The sequence below is a fragment of the Artemia sp. Qi Xiang Cuo genome, chromosome 10 (genome assembly GCF_049724085.1).
Source record: "Artemia sp. Qi Xiang Cuo chromosome 10, ASM4972408v1, whole genome shotgun sequence".
In the NCBI taxonomy this organism is placed as follows: domain Eukaryota; kingdom Metazoa; phylum Arthropoda; class Branchiopoda; order Anostraca; family Artemiidae; genus Artemia; species Artemia sp. Qi Xiang Cuo.
The window spans coordinates 48005444-48029828 of record NC_142803.1 but is presented as its reverse complement, the minus strand read 5'-3'; the positions used below and the strand labels follow the sequence as shown (position 1 = coordinate 48029828).

At 35.8% G+C, this 24385-nt stretch overlaps 2 protein-coding genes across 2 annotated transcripts in view; both read left to right on the top strand.

The window, feature by feature from the left end:
• Positions 1-24385, top strand: part of LOC148947833 (uncharacterized) — a 262032-nt gene that overhangs the window by 187073 nt on the left and 50574 nt on the right. The window lies entirely within an intron of this gene.
• Positions 7075-24385, top strand: part of Grasp65 (Golgi reassembly-stacking protein 2) — a 52057-nt gene continuing 34746 nt past the window's right edge. The window contains exons 1-2 of the mRNA XM_089095472.1: positions 7075-7192; positions 17052-17132. Of these exons, the coding sequence (XP_088951598.1) occupies positions 7130-7192; positions 17052-17132 (144 nt within the window). The 5' untranslated portion in view covers positions 7075-7129. The remainder of the gene's footprint in view (positions 7193-17051; positions 17133-24385) is intronic.

The following is a 24385-nucleotide window of genomic DNA, read 5'->3' as shown; positions in this document are numbered from 1 at the left end:
AGCTGGCAACAGGAGGTAGAAAATGTCGGTGCTTGGGGCTAGCAAGGAGAAATTGTCAGAAATGCATTATCAACTGAAGCCTGCGATCTCTAAGAGTTTCAATCTTTAAAGACACAAGAGCAGGCTTGTAATCTAAAATTTTTCTCCAAGGATGATTTTAACTGCTCTTTTTTGGACTCCTTCCACATAATCACTTAGATATTCAATATTATGAATCTGAGGTCCCCAAAAAGGACATGCATATTCTAATATGGGCCGTATGTATGTTAGATATGCCGGTTTCAGCTGTTTTACTGGGAAACCCAAGCGGCGCATTGAAATCAAAGACCGTAGTGCACAGTTGCAGACCGTAGTGCACAGTTGCCTTTCTGGACTAGATCTTGAACATGAGCAATCGGCGCTGAAATTAAGTCCCAGGACTGTAGCTGACGATACAAGCGGAAACCAGGGAGCTGGGCAAACAAGGTCTCGTTTCAGCGGATTGAATCTTACAATTTTGGTTTTGCTTTCATTGATCTGCAAACTATTAGCACTATATTCTTCTTTGAATCTATTAGAAGATCAGGGCTGAATTGGGGCATAGCTAGGGTTGTATCTATTGTGAACTTAAGAAGCGCAGATCGTCTACGTAGTCGAATCGGTCATCCATGTTGTCCATAACATAATTACCACAAGGAAAAGTAGAGCGGCCAATTCGGTGCCTTGAGGGGCTCCACATGTAATCTCTTCCCAGAGTCGAGATCACTGGGAAAGAGGGCGTAGACTCCCTGGTACCGGGAACGTAGGAAATCAATAACAAGCAGTAAGATATGTTTACTCAGGCCCATTCTTTTAAGATTCGTAGCAGCCACGAGGTGCTTAATCAAATGCTTTCCTGTAATCAACGAAAGCGTCTCAAGATTCGAGCCATTGTACGATCAGGTGATAAAGTCTTACTAAATACACTGCGGTACTACACCCTTCTAAACAACCATATTGGTACGGGTCAAGTGAATCTGCGGGTTGCGACCCAAGTTCACGGTAAAAAAAAAAGGACTCGGTGACTTTGGCAAGGTTCGGCGTGATTCAAATGGGTCTCAACCCATCACAGCTTTTGGGATGCTTCACCTTTGGAATGACACGTACATAAGCTTGTTTCCAAGGCTGGGGGAACGAATGATCATTAAAGCACTGATTAATGACCGACGTTAGAGGTTTTGCAAGAAATATAGCGTATTCATGCAAAAGTTTTACTGGCAACTCGCCAGGATAGGAAGCACAGTTATTTCGCAGTTTCTATATCCCCCTGTAAACTTAGTACTCATAAACTGGCTTCATTTCATCGCAATCGTAGTCTTCTATCAAAGTATTCAATTCATCTTCACTCAAATGATGGAGTACGTGGTACAGATTTGGTAAAGAACAAATTTACTTCTTGTGTTGATATCAAAGTCCCATCTGTTTTCAGCATCCGTAGCTCACTACTAACAGATGTTGTCGCCATCGGTTTATTGCTGAATGCCACTAATGCGTATCGCTATCAATCTGGGAAGCAATTCTCTCAATTGCTTGCCTCTTTTTAGCATGTCTACTGACACTGAAAATACGGTTCCGTAACTTTTTTCACTGTTGACATACACCCTGAACTATGTAATCGCCATCTAAGTTTGATCAATCACTTCAGGTCTTTCGTGATCCACGGCTTGTCAGATTCAAAAACTGGCACTACGAAGAAATTCATGGAATTTTTTCGAGAAGCAGGGAGTTGAGTGTTTCAACCTTAAAGTTCAAATCAGTGATTGGGTACGTTGTTATTCGCTTGTAACAGAATTACAAAATGATCAGCGGTTTGCAATGGGCCCATTGAGAGGGAAGGACGGTAAATTTTACTGACGTTGGTAAATATCAGGTCTAAGGTACAGCCACTTTGATGGGTGGGAATGTTCACTACTTGTATCAGATCAAGCGCATTGGATAGCCACTGTTTGTTGGTCTGGTTGAAGTCGCCTCCAGCAATAAAAGCGCGTATATGCACTTCGGAACTTATCAAGGCAGGATTGGAAGTAAATTACAAGCTCCTTTTTGTTTTTGGTTTTTTCGGGATAATAGACAAATGCTACTATCAGGTGCGAAAACTTATTCGGCAGTTGGAAAGGCTTACATTCAGCCCAGACTACTTCATGGCAAGAGTCACTGGGGGCATTTAGCAGTTTGGATGGGAGGTCGCTACGGAAATACAGTCCAACACCACCGCCTCTGTGGCTTAGGCCTCTATCATGGTGGGTGTTAAGAAAGCAAGCGTAGCGTTTGATGTACCCAGTATCGTATTTGATATCTGAAACTTCAGTCACGATTTCTATTGGTACACTGGATTCTCGTAAGAAGACTTCTAGTTTGTCCATCTTGTTAGTCAAGGAGCAGGCGTTGGTCATGAGAACAGATGCGGTGTTGCGATTTGGCAGACAGGAGTTCAGGAAATAAAACAGGAGTTTCACTGGAAGCAGCAGAAACAGTCACATCAGCATACCATGGCGTAAGAGTCAGTGGGATTTCATAGTGCGTATGACCGTTTAATTTTACGAGTGACCATAGTCTAACTTTCTATTTAGTCTTTAATCTGGTTAACAGATCTGAAACATGCACTGGGATAAAATGCCATTTATTCCTTTTTCTCTGCGCTTACCTCTGCGTGTGCGTCTGTAGGTGGTTTCCGGCAACGTCACAACATTGGCATTTGGTGGCCTTTTAGGAGTTCAAATTGCCATAGAGTGGTGAATGTAAATGGCACCACTACGTGTCGAAGTGAATGAAGTTCGTAAATCGTCGACTTTTCGATTATGCCTGGCATGAATACTGTACTAAACAAATTCAGAAGGGTCAAGTCTTTGATTATTTACAGTTCCAGGGCAAGAAATTAGGAACACTAGCACTAATAAGCTAAACTAGGCATGGGTGCAAAGCAGCTATTCAGCACTTGCTTCGCCATTTGACTATGAAAGTAGAGAAAGCTAAGCTGTTTCAAGGTCTGAAGCACTTAAAAAAAAATGATTTCGAGAAATTAACTGAATATATTTATTATTTGAATCTGAATTTTTCTTCTAAGCTGTATAGCTAAAAACTATTGTTTTAGTTTTTACAAAATTCATCTAGGTTGTTAAAATTACTAATTGCAGTGGAAGAGTGGTGACAGAAAATTTTCCCAGGGATGGGCTGGGTGTCAAACACTACCCGAAGTTTTGTTTTTATATGAATCAAAATGGTAGTACTATATTTTTCCTGCTTTTGACGAATTTTATTTTAGTACTTTTTCTTCTGGGGGACTTTGCCCAACATAGCAGTGCCCACTTTTAATGGCGAATCGCAGTACCGATAACAGAAAAAGAGCGTGTGATGGGATCAGGAGTACATAAATAAACTGTATAATAAAATCAATGTAACGCAGTCGTTATTGAATTTAAAAGTTTGTTCTAAGTTCAAAAGTGATGTGTTCAAATAATCTATGCTTTTAATTTTCTCTCCTTTGCAATGTGTTTAAATTCTCTTGGATTTCTTGCTTACTTCAGAAAATTCTATGCATATACATTCTCATTAGGATTATTAAACTGAGAATGCTAATTATTAAAGAGCCAAGGAGAAAAACTGAGAATGATGAAGATTTTCTTCTGTCTTCACAATAGACATAGTGGAAAAAATGTCTCCCTGTCTGAGGAGGTTTCTTTACCTTAGAAAACTGATTATTCCGACCTTTTCCCATCGTTTGTCGTTCTTTTTCAAGCAGAAAAAGCATTATTTTCAAGTAGAAAAGAACATTATTTGCCGTTTTTCTGATCTATTTAAAAAAAAATTAAGAAAAAAAGACAGCGAGACTGTTGTAAGCTATCCAAGGTAATTAGAAACAGTTTTTTTTAGAAATGCACCAGGTTATATCCCACCCCCGTTTTTAGAGGCTAAAATACCGTTTGACTAATAAGAGTGATCCATAGAGATGGTAAATATATACAAACTAGACACATACGCACTGATTTATTTTTTTTTTTGGGGGGGGGACAGTGATTAGAAAAATTACACAGTTATTTGAATAAGAAGTGCCCATAATGTTTTTTGGGGGGACGTAGGATTTTGAATTATATATATCAAGGGTGATTGCAAAAATTTAGGAAGGGAGGCATCTTTTTGTGCAAGGAAGTTTAATTTTTTCAAATACCGCAATTTTATATTTTTGGGATGCTTTTGTCTCCCATGGTGTGGGTGGATCTGCCGCATGTTCTCTGTTATTATGATTATCACTCTGTTTTCACCAATTAGTGAAGAAACATATAAATTGTACTTTTTAAATAATTCACCTGTTACTCCATCCAACGAAGTTCTAATAGATTTTTTTTTCCTTTAAATCATTTCTTATGAACTCTTACCGCATCACTTGAGGTTGTTTCACTTTTCATTTTCTTAAGGAAAAGACTTGACCGCCGACATTACCGTGGATGCCCTTCTTCTAGTTTTAGTTTGGAGACACCTTCATTTTCTTTTTATGCTATTGATTTGACATTATGTAATCGCTGAAAAAAGGTAAGCAAGAGAGAACTTCAAAGAAGAAAGCAAACACCAGCTCAGACCTGCATTTTTCAGTTTGAGAGAGTTTGGTAAATTTATAAGCAATGGAAAGCTTTCCCGAGCATGGCAAGTCTAACCAACTTTTGAAGCAAATATAGCTCGACGTTACAACAGCAGATAAAGATGCAAGAAATAAGAACTGTCAATTTCTATCCCATTAAAAAATGTGAAGTACGGCCTTTCATTTTGACATGTTTGTAGTGTGTTGTTACGTTGTAGTGTGTTTGTACATGTTGTTACGTAGTGTGTTTGTTTATTTTATTCTTAAAAAATACTGATTGGTGTATCCAAAACATTTTTTTGCTACCCAGGCAAAAAGTTCTATTTAACCATTGCGTTTCTGCAAGCTAATGAAAAATTGTTGAAAATTTTCTAATAAATGCTTGCAGAATCATTGTAAGGGAATTTAAAGCTGAATTTTCAAAAACTGACAATACAGCAAAACAGGATGGTGCGTTTTGCGCTATAAATGTTGACAGAGAATCAATGACTGCTAATCTTTCTTAAAGTTAGCAATTTTTTGTGAGCTTCCTACTTATAACTTCAAAGACAAGTTAAATCAAATCATTTTATTTAAAAAAAAAACAAAAAAACAAAACACTCCGTTGTCAAATAGTGCCCTTGTCAAATTAGAGTTTACGTCATAAACACATATCATCAGCCAATATAATGTATTGGTCAAAAACAAAAAAAAAGGAATAAATACACAATTTATTAAAGGACAACATTATGGTCATGCAAAAATTTCGGGATAAACGTTCTCTTTTGCCGCGTATGTTTCGCATTTATTTCTCTCAGCTTTGGGACTGACCTCGTGACAAGTTTTGGAGGTAATTTGGGGTTAAAATCTGGGGGAAGGATATCCCGGTATCTGTACTAAGCTTCAGTCTTCTTTGCTCCAGCGAAACTAAATCAAATTTAGCTAATAATTCATACTATGGAATTTCCAGGCTCTGGGAAACAGTAACAAGCGGACGTTTCTGGATTTTTTTTACATAAGGACAGATTATTATAAAGTCAAACCAAAATGTCACACAAGTGCAGCATACCCTAAAAGCGGGCTAACAGAGGTACAGTAAATTCTTTAAAGGTGGACAATTGAACACGAAGTTTTGTCATGAATTTTAATATTTGTAAGCTAGAGTTGCCTTTCTTCACCCGCTCTGTGGTGATCGTCTCTCACTTAAGATCAGTGTTGGCTATTTCTAGTAGTTTTGTTCTATTTACAATTAGATGTTCAATGGCAGGGGGATTAAAAGTAGGTTTAAAATTCTTTAAAGAATCAAACAGCGAAATGTCATCTCTATTTTCTTTCACAGTCATTAGTAAAACTTAGCCTATTCTCTCCCCAATTTTATGGGTTCTGAGAATTATTAGCTAACATCGGTGGCGTCAATTCATGAAAATTTACTGGGGAGGGGGGGGGGGCAAGGCGTTTCTCAGTGAGTATTAACCCCAAAAAGATATTTCTCATGTGTCGAAGAGGCTAATGCCCTTAGTCGAATTTGACATTGGTGAATTGTTTTTGTTTCCACGAGCTAATAGATAATTTTTAGCTGCAGTTGGATGCTGGAAAAAGAAAAAATTTACTATATATTGTAAAATCAAGACCGCCCAATCTGTGGGATAAATTTTACCTAGGAAGGCTATAAACAAAACCGTACAATTAATTTTGAATTAATATGAGTAAATTATAATACATAGTTTGAAGTTTTATATTTCATAATCATTTTAGCTCAACAATTAAATAGTCCGTGCATCTGAATATATTTATGTTTTTCTTTAGAATTTCATTTTAATAGGAAACAAATGTTAATAATTGTATCAGGCACTATAGTTTTGAATAATGACTTAGCCATACTCCATATTCTTTTATAGTTTAATAATCAAGACTTCTGATAAAAACCTTACCCCACATCATAACATACAACAATGTTTATAGAGCCATCGAAGAAAATTGGTAGTGAACCGTCATTACAGAAGCTCTCAACGCTATCTAGCCTGTGGTGCAATTTTTCCAGTGTAATTAATTTAATTAGTGTAATTGGTAAAATTAAAATAGTAATAACTTTCTGAGAGAGTCGCCAAACACTAGATGGTGTTGGTTATATTTTTTGCCACACTATCGTCCATTTCTACTCCTACAAGTTACCCATACTCTTTGCTTTGCACATAGAGGTTTCTTGGGTTTAAAAACAAAATATTTTCCGTTTAAAAACGGATGTGTGAGGATTGTACTGAATACGCATATTAAAGTTATTAAATCAGCCAAGTTACATTTCGCCTTTGAACTAAAATAAAACAATGAACTTAAAACCAGGAATGTTTACATTTATATTTGTTTGCATGCAAAAGTATTGGTAGAAGAACTGAAAAATTTTCTTTAAGGAAGGGACATGACGATCTTCATGTTTTCTAATTTGGGTCTTTTATCTTGTTTTTTTAAGCGCTATCTATGATTTAATATTTTTGTAAACGTCAGATTTTCAATCCAAATAGAATATTATATTTCCCTAATAGTTCTTAAATCTTGGAAGAGATGGGTGCAAGCCAGAGTATTAATATTCCAGGAGGTGGTACTGAAGGTTACCATATTTTAAGGGTAGGTTGGTTAATAAGGTAAAATTCTAGATAAGGATCTTCTTTATTTCATGGAAAATAGTTGAGTTAGGTGAAAGGAACTTCAAGGAATGATTCCAGAGCCAAAACTAGGCTATGCACTTCCTCCCCCAATTTAGCTATACATAATCCAGGCTGTAGTTTGGAGCAATCTAAAGATCTCTCCTTGTGAAGCTCCAGAGTTGATGGTTGAAGTTGTTTTCTGTGTTAGCCCTAGGCTATATACATACAAGGTGCAGTTAGAGGATAAGTAACCTCCTAGTGAAGCTTAATCTCCTGCAAGGACCACTCAACATCCAGAATTTGTTTGAAAATGTTAACAGATTTAGGTTTTTTAGTAACCATGTCTTCTGAGAGTTGGTTCCTACTGTTAACAACTCTTGAGGAAAAGAATTGAGTGGCTAATCTAGCTTTAATAGCTAGTCCAAAGGAAAAATGTTAATAGGAAAATAAATAATCACTAGATTCCTTATTTTGTATGGTAAATATCTACAAATTCACATAATTTGGCTAGGAAGAAAGTGAATACATTATTTGATGTTTTTTTTTGCTTGTACAAAATTAATAATTAATTCTGTGGTAAATTCCATTTTTAGCTTTTTAAGGGGCTTAAAACAGCTTCTAGTAGCCAAAAATTTATTTTTAGAACTTATCCATTTCCTTAGAATTTATTTTTTAGAATAAAGTAAATTTTTTAAAATCTGTTTTTAGAACTGTCTAGTAAGAAAAATTACCATTTGTAGCTGATTCAGGAATGGTAATTGTTATTTTCATTAGTTTTCATAAATATAATGTTAATTTGAAATTAATCTTGCAGGAATTTTTAACAAGAGAATAAAACCCCTTAAAAAATGCATCACAACAAAACAAAAGTCACACCATTAGAATAACCATTATTGAAAACACTGAATAGTAAACTTACAGCCCTCACATTGAACAACAAGGAAAATCACATTTTTTGCATAGGCAGTACTGATGCATTCTCCTCTATTGTTCTGTTTTTTTTCTTTGTTGTTAACAGAGCACTGAAACACCATTGAGAGTTATTTTATATCATAGTCTAAAAACTATAGACAAGTGAATAAGTTACCTTTTGGAGCCCCATTAAGGGCTGAAAATGGAATTTGCCCCAGAAGCAATTAGGGTAAAGGTACCAATGATTTGACAGTGCAAATTTGAAACCACTGTTGAAATTTTCCTTCAAAACAGGATAACTCTGCTTAGTTGTGACTTGGAACACCATCTCTTGAAGCTGTTGTTATATTTTGACAATGCAAAATGTGGACACTATAGCCAATGCACTGAGACAAGAAGAGAATATTCAATTCAATCAGTTTCCTGTTTTCAACACACAATGAGCTCCCAACAATTTTTTAACTATGTAAACAGTTAATGAAGGAAAACTTTTTAAGTTCTAAAGAAAAACACTTTTCTTCAGAAGACAGCCATGTGTTTAGCTGAACCTCTTGCGTTTTTGTTTAACCACTGTCTATTGAGTGGTAAATGCCCTGCAGTGTGGAAAAAAGTGGTTGTAAAGCCACTCCACAAAGGAAGATCTAAATCCCAATTTGGAAATTATTGTCCAATTTCAAACACCTCAATTTTTTTGAGAGTTCTTGAAAAGATTATTGTATATTGGATAAGGATTACTTCAACCAAAATAAACTATGGCATCTGTCACAGCATGGTTTTAGAAAAAAACAGGTCATGTAATATGCAGTTGCTAGAAGTTGTAAAAGGTTTCCAAAATATGGCTGATGTCAGTTCAAAGTTTGATTGTTTGTACATTGACTTCAGTAAAGCATTTGACAAAGTTTCAATTACTTTGTTGCTTGAAAAATGTGAAAAGTCTGAGCTTGGCAGTAGAACTTTAACATGGATTACTGACTATTTATCAGGCCGTTCCCAGAAAGTTATAGTTGGTAGTGCACTTTCAAGTGAGGGTCCGACTTTTAATGATATGCCAGAGGGTAGTAGTTTGGGCCCAGTGTTATTTTGTTTGTTTATCAACGATTTGCCTAATGTATTTCGTCACTCCACTGTCAAACTGTTTGCAGATGATATAAAAGTGTTACCTCCCCAGTAGATGTCACTCTTATTCAAGAGGATCTGAATGCCCTAAATGATTGGTGGAAATTGAACTCCATGTTTGTAAACCATCAAAAATGTTTTGTACTTCATTACTTTTCAAAAAGCTCAACTTATCATTATTTTCTTGGTGATACACCTGTTACATCTTCAGATTCAGTAAGGGATTTAGGGATTTATTATCCACTTTGACAACCAGTTGAAGTTTCACAAGCATGAGTCAACAATTTCTCAAAATGCTAATTACAGTCTGCTTTGAATTAAGAGAAGTTTTAGGAAATTTAACCTTCACACTTTTATGACACTATACAAGACGATAGTATGCCTAGTTGTAGAATATTGTTCCACTGTGTGGTATCCTACATAGAAATTTGACTTGCAGCAAATTGAAAGGGTTCAACATTGGGCGTCAAAGTTAGTGCCATATTTGAGCCATTTACCATATCAGCATTGACTGGAGTGTTTGGGACTTCCTTCTTTGGAGTTTCAATGGGATAGGATTGACCTGATCAGTACATTCCATATTATGAAGGGTGTCAATAATGTGGACTGGGCTGATTTCTTCAAACTTAGTCATTACTCAGCCACTCGACAAAACTTGTATAAACTGTATCAGCCACAAGTGCACAAGAAAATAGGTCAATCTAGCTTTGTTAACTGTGCAACTAAACTTCAGAATAGTTTACCTGATACCATAGTTTCTACGCAAACAGTGCAATCATTTAAGAGTGCTCTTGTTGAAACTGAGTTCTATGAAAAACAGTTTCTGTAATATAGTTGTTGCATAGTTGTTTTTTTATTTATGAATATTTTTTTGTTCTATTTTTCGTTTTGTGTTTTGCAGTGTTGCTGTTTGAGCTGTTATTTTTTTTGTGTTGTTATGTGTTTTGTGTTTGTGTGTGTTTTGGTTTGTGTGTGTGTGTGTGCGTCTGTGTGTATGTTTGTGTCTGTGTGTGTGTGTACGTTTTTGTGTTTGTGTGGATGTTTGTTTGTGTGGATGTGTTTTTGTGTGTGTATGTGTTTTTTGTGTGCGTGTGTGTATGTGTTTGTGTGTTTGTTTTCGTGAGTGTGTGTTTTTTTTGTGTTTTAGTAAGTTTTTGTGTGTTTTCATGTGTGTGTGTTTGTTTGTGTGTGTGTGTGTTTTGTGTTTGTGTGTGCGTGTTTTTTTTGTGTGTGTGTTTTGTTTGTGTTTTGTGTTTGTTTGTGTGTTAGTGTCTGTGCGTGTGTTTTTGTGTCTGTGTTTTTTGTTCTAGTGTGTGTGTGTGTGTGTGTGTGCCTGTGTGTGTTTATTTGTGTGTGTGTGTTTGTCTGTTTGTGTGGTTTTTTTTGTTTGTATGTGTGTATGCGTATGCCTTTGCTGTGTGTGTTTTTGTGTTTGTGTGTGTTTTCGCGTTTTTGTGTCCCAGGGAGACAACAAGTATAAGAAATCTACAGTAAGATATAATACAATAAGATACTGTATGTGTGTGTTTGTGTGTGCGTTTTTGTGTTTGTTTGTCTGTGTGTGTGTATGTGCTTTTGTGTGTGTATGTGAGTTTTTTGTGTGCATGTGTGCATGTGTTTGTGTGTGTTTCTATGGTTTCCTCCTTTATTGAATAAAATAAATAAATTTCAAACTGTCATTTACTTGGTTGTTTTAGCAAAAAAAGTTGGGCTCAGCACCAGTGCATCAAGATACATCTGATCTTCTCTAAAATGTAGCCACATTGGCCTTTCTTGATAAAATCAAATTAAAATAGCAGCTAATATTATACTGACAAAACTATGTTCCAAGTGTCCAAAATTCTTGTCTGATGTAGTGGAATTCAATGCCAAACGTAGATATTGGCTTCTATCATGAGATTTTTTTTTTTTTTTAAATATCTTGTAGTAACCACATCAAGTTTTTTTGACAGATATCAACAGGCCCTGTTGAAATATAGGTGACTCTGTTGAAACTTCACTGAACATGTAAAACAGATGAGAAACAATTGGTGTCAAAATCCAAGGGTCCTCTGACAAAAACAGCTGTCAAATTTACTGGTACTTTCTCAACAATGAGGATTTTTTATGATTATTATATTATAAAAAACCATAAAAAAGGCTTTTATTAAATTGTAGTTTTACTCATTTGATGCTAGATTTTTCCATCATCTGAGGAACTGCCACTTGACATCATACCATGTTCATATTTTTAAGTATTTGACTTGGTTGATTACAACATCCTAATTCATTGTCACTGAATAACTTTGAACTAGAACCTATCTTAGTAAGTTTTGTATATGTTTTCTTTCAAATAGATCCCAAGTTCTAAAATACAAAAATGTTCTCTCTGATCCCCTCCCTACTTGGTGTAGAATTCCTTAAGGAACCTTGTTAGGACCACTCTTATATCTAGTATTGATTAATGAAATTGGTAAGAGATTCCCTCAAAGGTGTTAATATGTAGATTACAAGCTGATCCTTGAAATATGCCATATAAATATCAAAAGTGGCTCCATTAATCCTACCCATGTTTAGGACAAGGCTAAGAATTTATATATGAGTGTAAATTCCACTGAGTCAATTATGATAACAATAAACTTCTTAAAATTCTTGAAATTCACTTCTGTTTTTTTAGACCCTATCCCACCCATAATGCTAGTGAAACATGTTAAACTCCTTGGTGTCACAGATTTCTGATAATATTAAGTAGGACATGCATATTTCAAGGATTCTGGACTTTCCAGACAAAGGATAATCAAAACTAAAATTTTTAAGGTGGACTAAAATGGCAGATTAACTTTGAAATGGCCAAATATTGACAAAATTTGTTGACAACATTTTCACTGTGAACAGCACTGAAATCTTTGCTAGACCATTAAAGCTGAGAGGAACTGCGCCATTCCAGATAGCGTTTGGAGATACTATTCTTGTGGCATATATGCAAAAATGTGAAAAGAAGAAGAAATGCATATGACCTAGGTCACACGATTACACTCCATATGATTATCCAATTTTGTTCCTATACCTGAGACAGTTTTTTCAGTTTATTGCTTCCATTATCTGAATAGTGTTTTATATGCTTACACATTAAACAAAGTTGAAGAGAAACAAAGAAATAGAGTAAAAAGAACTGCAAGCTTCAAAGGAAATTTGCTGATAGCTGGTGACTTCAAATTCCCCACCCTTTACTGGAGAGAAGGCTTCCCATTTGACCCTTTCCAGCAGGATAGAAGCTCCTCTAACCCTTTCTCTGAGTGCCTTCATGATCTGATCCTACCTCAGATAGCTGAAAAGCCAACCAGGTATTGACTTTCTCAGAGACCAACCCTCCTTGATTTGGTATTCCTTAGGAATAAAGAACAGCTACAAAGCATAAGTTACCATCCCCCTTTAGGCAAAAGTGACCACCTTGTCATCAAAGTCAATTTAACCATACGCAAGATAACAAATGATTATATCAAGAAGACTTACACTGACTATGCAGCAATCAAAGGAGAGTTGGGGGTCTTTGCTTCAAGGGGAGGTAGATCAACAGTGGATCAGATTCCGAGAAGAGCTTACAACACTCCAGAAAAAGCAAACATCTACCAAACTTGTGCCAAAGCCTAGGACACTTCCACACATGAGACCTCAGATATGTAGAGAACAAAACCAAAAAAGCCAATACTGGAACAAGTACCATAAAATGGGGAATGATTATCACTATGAGAAGTTTGCAAAGGCTTGAAATAAATTATGGAATCTCACTAAACAGCTGTATTCAAATTGTAACCGCAAAAGGTTCTGGAACTACATATCCAGCAAAGATCATAGTAGACCTTTAATAAAGAAACTGAAGAAATCCGATGGCTTGGAAACTACTGACTTACAAAAAATTGCTGAATTATTCAACAAACAATTTGCTTCATTGTTTACCAATGAACCTGATGGTCCTCTCCCCAACAGTCCAGCATATAGTGTACCAAACCTTATTCACCTATCAAGATTACTCTGGGATCTCTCATGAAGTGACTTGAAGTGCTAGATGTTAATAAGTCAGTAGGGTCAGATAACATTCACCCAAGGCTCCTAGAAGAACTGGCTAATGATATATCAACTCCATTATGTCAAATATTTCAGAAGTCCCTTGACTCAAAGACTGTGCCTTTGGATTGGAAGAGAGTCATGATTGGCTGATTATAATCTAGAAAACTTCATTTTTCAACATTTAAATTTAGAAAGAAAGTTACCCTTGTAGTAGCCTACAGCATATTCAAATACAGTTATTCTGCTACACAATGATTTTAGGTTAAGTCTGTTCAATATGGACCCTGTCTGTGATTTAGATACTTTGTTCAAAAAGGGGTATTTAGTCAAATGGTCCCTCCTAAACAATAATCACTTCTACTTTTTTTTTAATTTCCTTAAACATATAGAAGTACAGAATTGTACCATATTTGTATAAATTCTAAGCTTTACTTACAAATGCTTTGTTTCAACCCTCCTTCCTGATTGAAATTTGTGCAAGTCCTACAAATAATGCTCAGTGGGGACTGTGTTGTAGGTTGTGTCAAGTTAAACCATATTTGGTGAAGTTTAGAGTAAATTAGTCATCCAGGGTTTAAATGTGTATTTTCCATTAGAATACAACAACTGACACTAACAAGAATGAGCGTTTGATAAAATCAATTGTGTTAAATAAATTATAAGCATTCCAAGATATTCTCAAGTACATTTATATTGTTTTGAGGAGTCTTTGTTGTCATATATTTTGTTTTGTAAGCTTATCTGGATATGACCTGTAAAAGGAACCCTAAAAGAAAAACACTATTTTTATTGTGTTCAATGCTAAAGAAGCATATTAAGATAGAAAGTACATTAGCTGTAATTGCTCCAAAGTGCAAATTAAGGTAAGTTAATAAAAAATAATGGCAATTTTGCATACATGTTTGGTTTGTATAATTTTTGTCCTATGGCTTTTGACTATTTTTTGAATTTAACTGTTTTAAATTTGAGAAGCATGTTGACAAATAAACATATCCCTTTTTACTGAACTCTAGATTTTATTATCCTTTATCTAAACACCATTTATGATGTTGTCTGAGATAAGATTACCTATTTGAACAGTACTTAATATAACGTCAGTTTTAGCCTTTATATGACATGGTTTACAATTTTTCCAAAATGTGATTGTGCCAAAAAGCCACTGGTTTGCTTCATATGATAAAAATTGGTACTCAAAACTTTGACTTGATTTATGGGAAAAGAATTGTATGCAAAATAAAATTCAGACAAAGGAAGAAATCAAACTCTCCTGAAACAAAGTAAATAAGAAAGCAGTACTTTTGAGTTCCTTCAAAGCAGGAACATAAACTTGAATCTTTTGATACTTGATCTATCTGTATTTGTTCTATATTCAAGATTATAATTTGTGGATATAGGGACCAAGCAATCATGGGTGCATTTTAGAATTATAAATTGGGTTCCCCAATGTGTAGCTGAGAAGGGAGTAAATTTTCTTAACTAGCTGGCTGGTTGCCACAACTCTCCCATTAGGAAAAAAAATCTGACTTCTCACATATATGTAAGGAAATGTAAGAAACTCCAGAATTGAATGGTGCTGACCTGAAAAATCATCAAAATGAGTAAAAATACCAATCAGAACTTTCTTGCTACCTTGCCTAATGGATGTGAAACATCAATGATGCTTTTAGCAATCAATTGTTTGGGTCAATTAGTCCAAATTAGGGTAATGCAAAGGAAAATCTACAGGAAACAAATCTTAACATTCGGTAGACTTCTGAATTTTAAAGCTGATGTCTTTGGAATTGCCTAAATATTACAAGGAAGAAAAAAGAAATATCACAGTCAAAATTGTCTAATACATAACTCACAACAGAAAAGAAGATGCTAATAAATTTTAATGTTTGAATGTATCCCTTTTTTTTCAAAATCTAGTCTTAAATGCACTGTAGGATCTGATGAAGCACTGCAGGTCTAAACAATGTAGAAAGGGTTCCTTTCTTATACTGGAGATTATGCAAGAAGAAATAAGAACAAATCAATTTACTAAACTGCTTCTTGTCTCACATTCTAACAATGAGAAGGTCCAATGGATCAGAAATAAAAAAAAGTATAGAGCTTTTCAGTTTGATATTTGAATGCCCAAAGGCAAAAAGGTCTATCTCAATATCTCTAGAGTTGCAGCTAAGTTGCAAGATGGCACTTCACTGCTGCAAGACCTTCTATGACTGATTTTCAGAAATCAATTGAAATAGTAAAAAAGAAACAGGCATATTTTACTAATTTTCAAAATGATAATTGAGGAAGATTTCTTTTGAGATAATGATTAAAATAAAAACAAAAAACAACTTTTTTTTTGAATGGTTTGCTCATAGATCTCCCTATCTTATAATGTTAAATTGAAAGTAGCTAGCTTAGGCAACATTTGCAACTAATTAATATGAAATAAAGGACATTTTTATTATCAAAAATAGTGTTGTGCCTTAAAACACTTAAAACTATAAACTCTATTTATCACCTGAGTGTTACAGCTGTATTGCAGTCTTGGTTTCTCATTAGATTCTAGGTAACTACAAAATGTCTTGGAATATCAAACAGCTTGTGCTAATGAACTGTAAGTAAGGAGCAACTATCCAAATAGTAACCAAAACTCTAAAAAAAGGAATTTTGATAACAGTTAATGCATGAAAAGAATTGTTTTTTTAATAATGATTCCAAAATACTTAGAATTCATTAAGTTTAACAGTACCCTTCAAAAGCTACAAGCCTGAGAAAATTGTATGATTTTCAAAAAATGGGGTAAATACCCTCAAAGTCAAGAAATCTTAACAAAACTCACACCATCAGATTGAGCATATTAGATAACCTGACTGTAGGGGTTTCAAGCTCCTATCTACAAAATGTAGAATTTTGTAATTTTTATAAGAAGAAAAATCAGGGCTGCATGTTTATTTGTTGTTTTTCCCCAGGGGCCATCACATCAAACCAATGGTCCTAGAAGATTGGAAGAGGGCTCATGCAAGCTGGAATCAAAAGTTTTAGTGCCATTTTTAAGTGACCAAAAACAAAGGAGGGCAGCCAGGCCCCCTGCCACACCCCTTTTTCCCCAAAGACATCAAATCAAAATTTGAGATGGCCATTTGATTCAGCATAGTTTAAAGGTCCAATAAATATGCCTCGGGGGATGAAATGCCCCCCCCCCCCTTCAGAACCACAGAGGAAAGGGCTGTAAGTCATGCAATTTCCCCATTGTTTACATATAGTATTTTTTTTTATTAGGAAATATACGGAAATTTTCTGGTGGGGGGGATTCTCAACCAGGGAATTTCATGGGGGGGGGATCTGCTATGATTTTAAAATCAATCAAAAATGAAATAAAAAAAAACTAGTTTTTCAACCAAAAGTAAGGAGCAACATTAAAACTTAAAACAAATGGAAATTATTCCATACATGAAGGGACTGCCCCCTGCTTTTTTCCTTGCTTGTTATGTTAAAGTTTTTAGTGTTTTAAAATTCTTCTTATTCCAATTTCATGGCGCTTGTGTTTCAGCAGTTGTTCTTAAAGAATTTTGACAAAAAGTCAAACTTTAGTGCAAAGAAGGAGGAATTGAGGAGGGAGTAGCCCCCTTCATAAAGAGAATAATTTCAGTTTTTTTTAAACTTTTAGTATTGTTCCTTTCAATTGAAAAAACTTGTTATTAAAACTTTGTCTTGTTAACTTGCTAAGAGTCCTTTGTTTGTTTATTTATCTGTGACTCATATGCAAATAAATTGTTTTTATTTTGTAGGTAATTGAAGGTTCACCTGGCTATTATGCGGGCTTAGAAGCATTTTTTGACTTTATTGTAGCAATTGAAAACACAAGGCTTGTAAGTATGCATTAATCCATCAGTGCTTACTTTACTTTTTTGTAGCAAGGAACACTAAATTTGTCATTCGTCTGCAGTATGAGCAGTTGGGAGCAGGGGGTATTTGCGTCCTTATAATTTTGAAAAATACCTTTTCTTGGTGTTTTTATTGGAAAATACCCTTTATTAGTATTATTCATTGAAACAAAATTGTCCCATACCTTCTAGATTTTGAAAAATACATTTTGTTCCTTTTTCGATAAATTTTTGTGAGTTGGTTCCAATGTTTGTATGTAGTTGGAACGAAAAACAGACAAATAATATTTGGATAAAAAAGGGGATGTATACACATGGGAGGGTGGGGTGGGGGTACAAAAAGAATGCTCACTTTCCTGAATAAGAAAATTCTGGCCTACAATTGCGTTTTTTTCTTAGTTTGGCCTCCCTTGGTTTATTCCTCTGATTTCCCCCCCTCTAAGATTGATTCATCAATGGACCTAAGTCATAGCTGAAATTGAAATCATTAGATAGAATTACACCCAAAAAACTTTTCTAATGACCTTTGCTTCTCAGAAAATTTAGAAAAAAGTATATCGAGGGCCATAAAATAAATGTTTTGGATGTGCTTTTTCTTCTACATTGTTTTTTCAAGACCTATTCTATTCCTCAATTAAACACTCAGAAACAGACCACACCAAGGAATGGGTTTCAAGTAGGAACCTATTAAATAGGGGGTTGGTTAGACCTGCTTTTTTTCTTCTTACTTCTTATTATTTATAACATTTTCTAATATTTGGTCTTTTTTTGTGGTCTTCACAAGTTTACCATCCTCTCATGGAACTAATTTGTGTTTACAAGGGTAGGCTATGTTGCTGTCATTTAATTTATAATTTGATTGTTATTTGTAGAATTCTGATTGCGTTTATTACATTAGACACTTACAGTCTTTGCTTTCGAGTAGAATTTCTAAAAGCAAAGATCCAAAACTAGAGCTATTGTCCAAATACAGATCACTTTTGGTTTGAGTTAGAAAAAAAAGGAGCGATAAAAAAAATCTTAGCTGCCATGTTTGAAGTGACAGCATAATCATTCCATATAATAGAAAAAAAATATCATTGAAAGCTTTACTTGACATATTGGTTATCTTGTCTTTACAATCTTTGCAATAACCGTCACATCAAAGTAAAATAATATATATTCACAAAGTGCATGTTATTATTGTGACTCACCAAGTAAATTTTCATCTTTCTTTTTGTTGACAAATTTGTCAAAACAGCAGAAGTAGAAAGAGGTGATGTTAGTGATATGTGGGGTCTTTGACAAGTGTCACCTGCAGGACTGCGCTTACACCATCAGTTTAAGCTATGTATACCATACCACAATGCTCACGGGCCTTGGAACCTCTAATGGTGCACAGTCTTCATATCGTTGTTGCAGAACATGGTACAATTCCTTTATCTATTTGTAATTTAGTTGCTTTAATATGGTATACGCTATTGTATCTGGTTGATGATTTTAATCAACTTGATTGGTTATTCAGAATCCTTTTTATGCAAAACGAACACACAGGATTATTATCTCATCTGCTAAACCCAGAAGTCTCAAGGATTTATTAGAAATAGAGGGGGAACAGAAATATCATAATGAAACCATTAATGTTTAAAGAGTCAAAAGATATCGGAGGGCAACTACCCCCCCCCCTCCTTGCCATTTTTTTCTCAAACCCATCCAATAAGAACTTTGAGATAGCCATTGTTTTAAATATAGTTCAAAGATCAAATAACGAAAACTCAGGATTTGACACAACCCCCCAGAGTCCGAGGGCAGGCGTTTTAAATTATGCCGTTGGGGAATATATGGTTCATATGGAAGTGATGCACCTATAAACTTCAGAGGGCTCATTTGACTGGACATTGAAATTTCAGTTCAAGTTTTTGAGATTCAAAAGAGATTTGAGGGCAACTAGCCCTCAATAAAAATTTCAGATAGCCATTTTGTTAAAAATAGTTGAAAAGTCAGATAACAAAAGCTCAGGTATTGACACAACCCCCCAGGGCCCGGGGGCAGGTGTTGCAAGTTATGCCCTGGGGGCATATATGGTTCTTATGAAAGGGATGCTCGTATGAACTTCAGAGAGGGCTCATTTGATTGGACATTGAAAGTTCGAGTTCACTTTAAGAGTCAAAAGAGATCTGAGGGCAACAAGCTCTCCCCCCTCCCCCCTCCACGCCTTTTTTCCAAACCCATCCGATGAAAATTTTGATATAGCTATTTTGTTAAGAATAGTTAAAAGGTCAGATAAGAAAACTGTGGTGTCGATATAACCCCACAGAGCCTGGGGGCAGGCGTTGTAAGTTATGCCCAGAGGGCATGTATTGCTCTTATGAAAGGAATGTTCGTATAAACTTCATAGAGGGCTCATTTGATTGGAAATTGAAAGTTCTAGTTCCTTTTTTAACAGTAAAGAGATCCTGGAGGGCAACTAGCCCCCACGCCCTTTTTCCCAAACCCATCCGCTACAAATTTTTAGATAGCCATTTTTTAAGAAATAGTTAAGAAAAACCCCGATGTCGACATAACTCCCCAGTTCCCGGGGGGCAGGTGTTGTGAGCTTTGTCTTGGAAAATGGTTCAAAGATCATGTAATGAAAACTCTGGGGTCGACAAAATCCTTCAGGGCCCGGGGTAGGCGTTGTAAGTTATGCCTGGGGACATATATAGCTGTTATGGAAGGGATGCTCGTATAACTTCAGAGAGGGCTCATAGGATTGGAAATTAAAAGTTTAGTTTTCAAGTACCAAAAAAGATCAGAGGGCAACTATCCCCCCTCGCCCCTTTTCCCCCAAATGTATCCGATAAAAATTTTGAGATAGGTATTTTGTTAAAAATAGTTCAAAGGTCAGATAAAAAAAACTCTTATGAAAGTTCTTATGAAAGGGATGGTCGTATAAACTTCAGAAAGGGCTCATTTGATCCGTAATTGGAAGTTCGAGTTCACTTTTTAAGAGTCAAAAGAGATCTGAGGGCAACTAGTCCCCCACTTTTTTTTCCAAACCCACCATATGAAAATCTTAAGATAGCCATTTTATTGAAAATAGTTCAAAGGTTAGATAAAAAAAAACTCCGGTGTCGAAACAAACTCCAGGGACTGGGGGCAGGCGTTGCAAGTTATGCCCTGCAAGTATATATGGTTCTTATGGAAGAGATCCTCGTATAAACCTCAGAGAGGGCTCATTTGATTGAAAATTGAAAGCTCTAGTTCATTTTTAAAGAGTCAAAAGATATCGGAGGGCAACTAGCCCCCCTCCACGCCCTTTTTTCGCAAACCCATCCGATGAGAACTATGAGACAGCCATTTTTGAAATGTAGCTCAAAGATCATATAACGAAAATTCCAGGTTCGACACAACCCCCCCCCCTCGGGTCCGAGGGCAGGCGTTGTAAGCTATGCCCTTGGAGAATATATGGTTCATATGGGAGGGATGCACGTAAAAACTTCAGAGAGGGCTCACTTGATTTGACATTGAAAGTTCTAGTTCAAGTTTTTGAGATTCAAAAGAGATTGGAGGGCAACTAGTTCCCTTCCCACGCCGCATTTTCCCCAAATGCATCTGATAACAATTTTGAGATAGCCATTTTGTTAAAAATAGCTCAAAAGTCAGATAACAAAAACTCAAGTTTCGACACAACCCCCAGGTCCCGGGGGCAGGCGTTGTAAGTTATGCCCTGGGGGCACATATGGTTCTTATGAAAGGGATGCTCGTATAAACTTCAGAAAGGGCTCATTTGATTGGTAATTGAAAGTTCGAGTTCACTTTTTAAGAGTCAAACTACTAGCCCCCCATGGCAACTAGCCCCCCATGTTTTTTTTTCCAAACCCACCAAATGAAAATCTTAAGATAACCATTTTGTTGAAAATAGTTCAAAGGTCAGATAAGAAAAATTCCTGTGTCGACACAACCTCCCTGGGCTACGTGGGCAGGCGTTGTAAGTAACGCTATGGGGGCACATATTGTTCTTTTGGAAGGGATGCTCGTTTAAACTTCGGAGAGGGCTCAGTTGATTGGAAATTGATAGTTCTCGTTCACTTTTTAAGACTTAAAAGAGATAGGAGGGCATCTATTTCCCCAATCTCCACGCCCTATTTTCCTCAAACCCATCCGATAAGAACTTTGAGAGAGCCATTTTTTCAAAATTGCTCACAGATCATATAACGAAAACTCCGGGATCGACACAATTCTTCAGGGCCCCAGGTAGGCGTTGTAAGTTATGCCTGGGGGGCACATATAGCTGTTATGGAAGGGATGCTCTTATAAACTTCAGAGAGGGCTAATTTAATGGGAAACTGAAAGTTCTAGCTCTGTTTCTAAGAGTCAAAATAGACCAGAGGGCAACTATCCCCCCACGCCTACTCATATTTTCCCCCAAATGCATCCGGTAAAAATTTTGAGATAGCCATTTTTTCAAAATAGTTCAAAGGTCAGAGAACAAAAATTTCGGTGTCGACCCAACCCCCCAGGGCCCGGGGAGCAGGCATTATAAGTTATGTCCTGGGGTAGTATATGGTTCTTATGAAAGGGATGCTCGTATAAACTTCAGAGATGGCTCATTTGATTTGAAATTAAAAGTTCTAGTTCACTTTCTCAGAGTCAAAAGAGATCAGAGGGCAACTAGCCTTTCCCCCCTCCACGCCTTTTTCTTCTCCAACCCCATCCGATAAAATTTTGAGGTGAGCATTTTGTTAAAAATAGTTCAGACATCAGATATTAAAACTCAGGGGTTGCCACAACCCCCCAGGGCCCAGAGACAGGCGTTGTAAGTTATGCCCTGGGGGCATATATGGTTCTTATAGAAGTTATGCTCGTATAAACTTCAGAGAGGGTTCATTTGATTGAAAATGGAAAGCTCTAGTTCACTTTTAAAGAATCAAAAGAGATTGAAGGGCAATTAGCTCCTCCCCCATGCCCTTTTTTCCCCAAACCCATCCGATAAATTTTTTTAGAAAGCCATTTTGTTAAAAAATAGTTCAAATATCAGATAATAAAATCTCCGAGGTTGACACAAACCCATTCTTTTATTTGATATTGTTACTTTGATAAAGTAACACTTAGGTACTTAGTGTTTGGTACTTAGATGATCATTGATTTTGAAAAAAAGTCTGATTTTGAAACAAGGAATTTTTTAAAAACTTGATACTTTTTGGAGTCAAAAACGACCAAAAATTAACTAAACATTTTTTCCATGGCTTTTCCAATTCAACATCTGTTTTGGTTTGAGATACTTCGGATCACTTCCCCATTGTTTACCTTTTTAGCTAAGCTCCATATGACTTGGATAACAACATATTAAATACTAAGGTTTTTCATATGATTAATTAAAAAAAACTTTCCGAAAAAGAAGTTTTTTAAAGAAAAGTAAAGGCCATTTTAACTTAAGATCCGCAGATACATATACCTGTTAAAATTCAAACTCAAAACGACCAGAAATTACTAATAAAGAATAGTTGAAACCCAAAACGAACAGAAATTAAATAAACAATCATAGCAAAAAACATACAACAAGTAATAATATAAATGAATAAATAAATCTTAAAGCGAGTAATGCTTAAATTGAATATGCAAATCAAGCTTAAAACAAAAAAAAAATGTTTTGCTATTGAAGTATAAATGAAACTCAAAACGAACAGAAATTTAATAACCAATCAATGCAAATTAACATACAACAGATATTAATGTAAATGAATAAATAAATCTTAAAACGAGTGAAACTTAAATTGAATGTGCAAATCAAGCTTGAAACGAACAAAAATCACTACAAACAAGAGTTTAGGTATTGCCTCCTTCTCTCACAGTAAAAGTCAAGCCTACCGTGTTATTGGCGCTTTATTGAAAACTATGTGTCTTGAACAGTTTTGGAAAGTATAAACAAAATCAAATTGAATATTTGATATATAATGATATTAATTGTTGAAAGATCCATCAGATCAAGATTTTATTTCACTGGAATTTTATTTTCATTTTCAATACTGTAAGAACTGGAAAAGAAAATATTTGTAATATAATTCGTTTTCAATGAAGCGCCAATGACGCAGTAGGCTTTTGGTTTTTACAGTTAAGGAAGGGGGCAGTATCCAAACTCTTGTTTGTTGTGAAACTATATTCGTCTTGAACAATCATAGAAAGAGCTAATAAATTAAACTGAATATTTGATGTATAATGACATTAATTCTTTCTCCATCGGCGTGTTACTGAGCCCACAAGGTTTTGAACTGGAATGAATCCGTCTGCCTTAGATCTTATTATAACTAAGCACCCAGCGGACCTAGAGATTTTAGAATTTCTGCCTCCTCTAGGTAAAAGTGATCACGTGGAGTTATCTTTCTGTGTTAATATGAGCATTCCGTTAAATCCTAAGTCGATTGTTATATGATTATTCTAGAGGTAGTTATGACGAATTTAGAGAGTTTGTACGTTATGTTGATATTGTTGGTGAGCTTCAGCGTAGTTCTGTAGATGTAGATACAGCTTTTGAGTTTATCCGTGAAGTGGTAGTAGAGGGATATGAGAAGTTTATTCCTAGGTATACTATCAGAGAGGGTGTGACAAATACGTAAGAACCTGCCAAAGTTTGTCCTTGAAGCATTATTTATGAAAAATAGACACTGGAGAGCTTATTTATCAGCTAAAGATGATGCATCTTGGCGTGCTTACAAGAGAGTGACAAATAGAACGACGATGATCCTGTGGTCTCACACTGAGTCAGTAGAATCGTCGATAACGGGCTGCGCGCAAAGTTGTCCAAAAAAGTATTGGAAGTATGTGAATAGGGGCAAAAAAGAGCAGTCGCCATCGTCCACGGTCTTCAGTGAACCAGTCACTGGCGAAACTGTTGATGATGATAAGAGAAAAGCAGCTATCTTTAACGAAACTTTTTCATCGTTTTCGTTAATCCTGCTTCCCATATGAGATCTAATATGTCACCGACACGGGCAGCTTTTGTGTTACAGAATGAGTCACAATACGATGACTCTGATGTAGCACCTGAGCACGTCCAAAAAATTGTGCGTGAGCTTTCTGTTGACAAATCCTCTGATATAGATGGTGTCTCAAATGTTATTATACAAGAACTGGCTTCTTCTTTAGCAGCTCCACTTGCATTTCTTCTTAATCTTCGTTTGGAGTCTGGTAAGTGCCCTGCTGTGTGGAAGAAAGCTGTCATAAAACCACTTCATAAGGGTGGATCAAGGTTGATTTCACAAATTATCGCCCTATCTCGA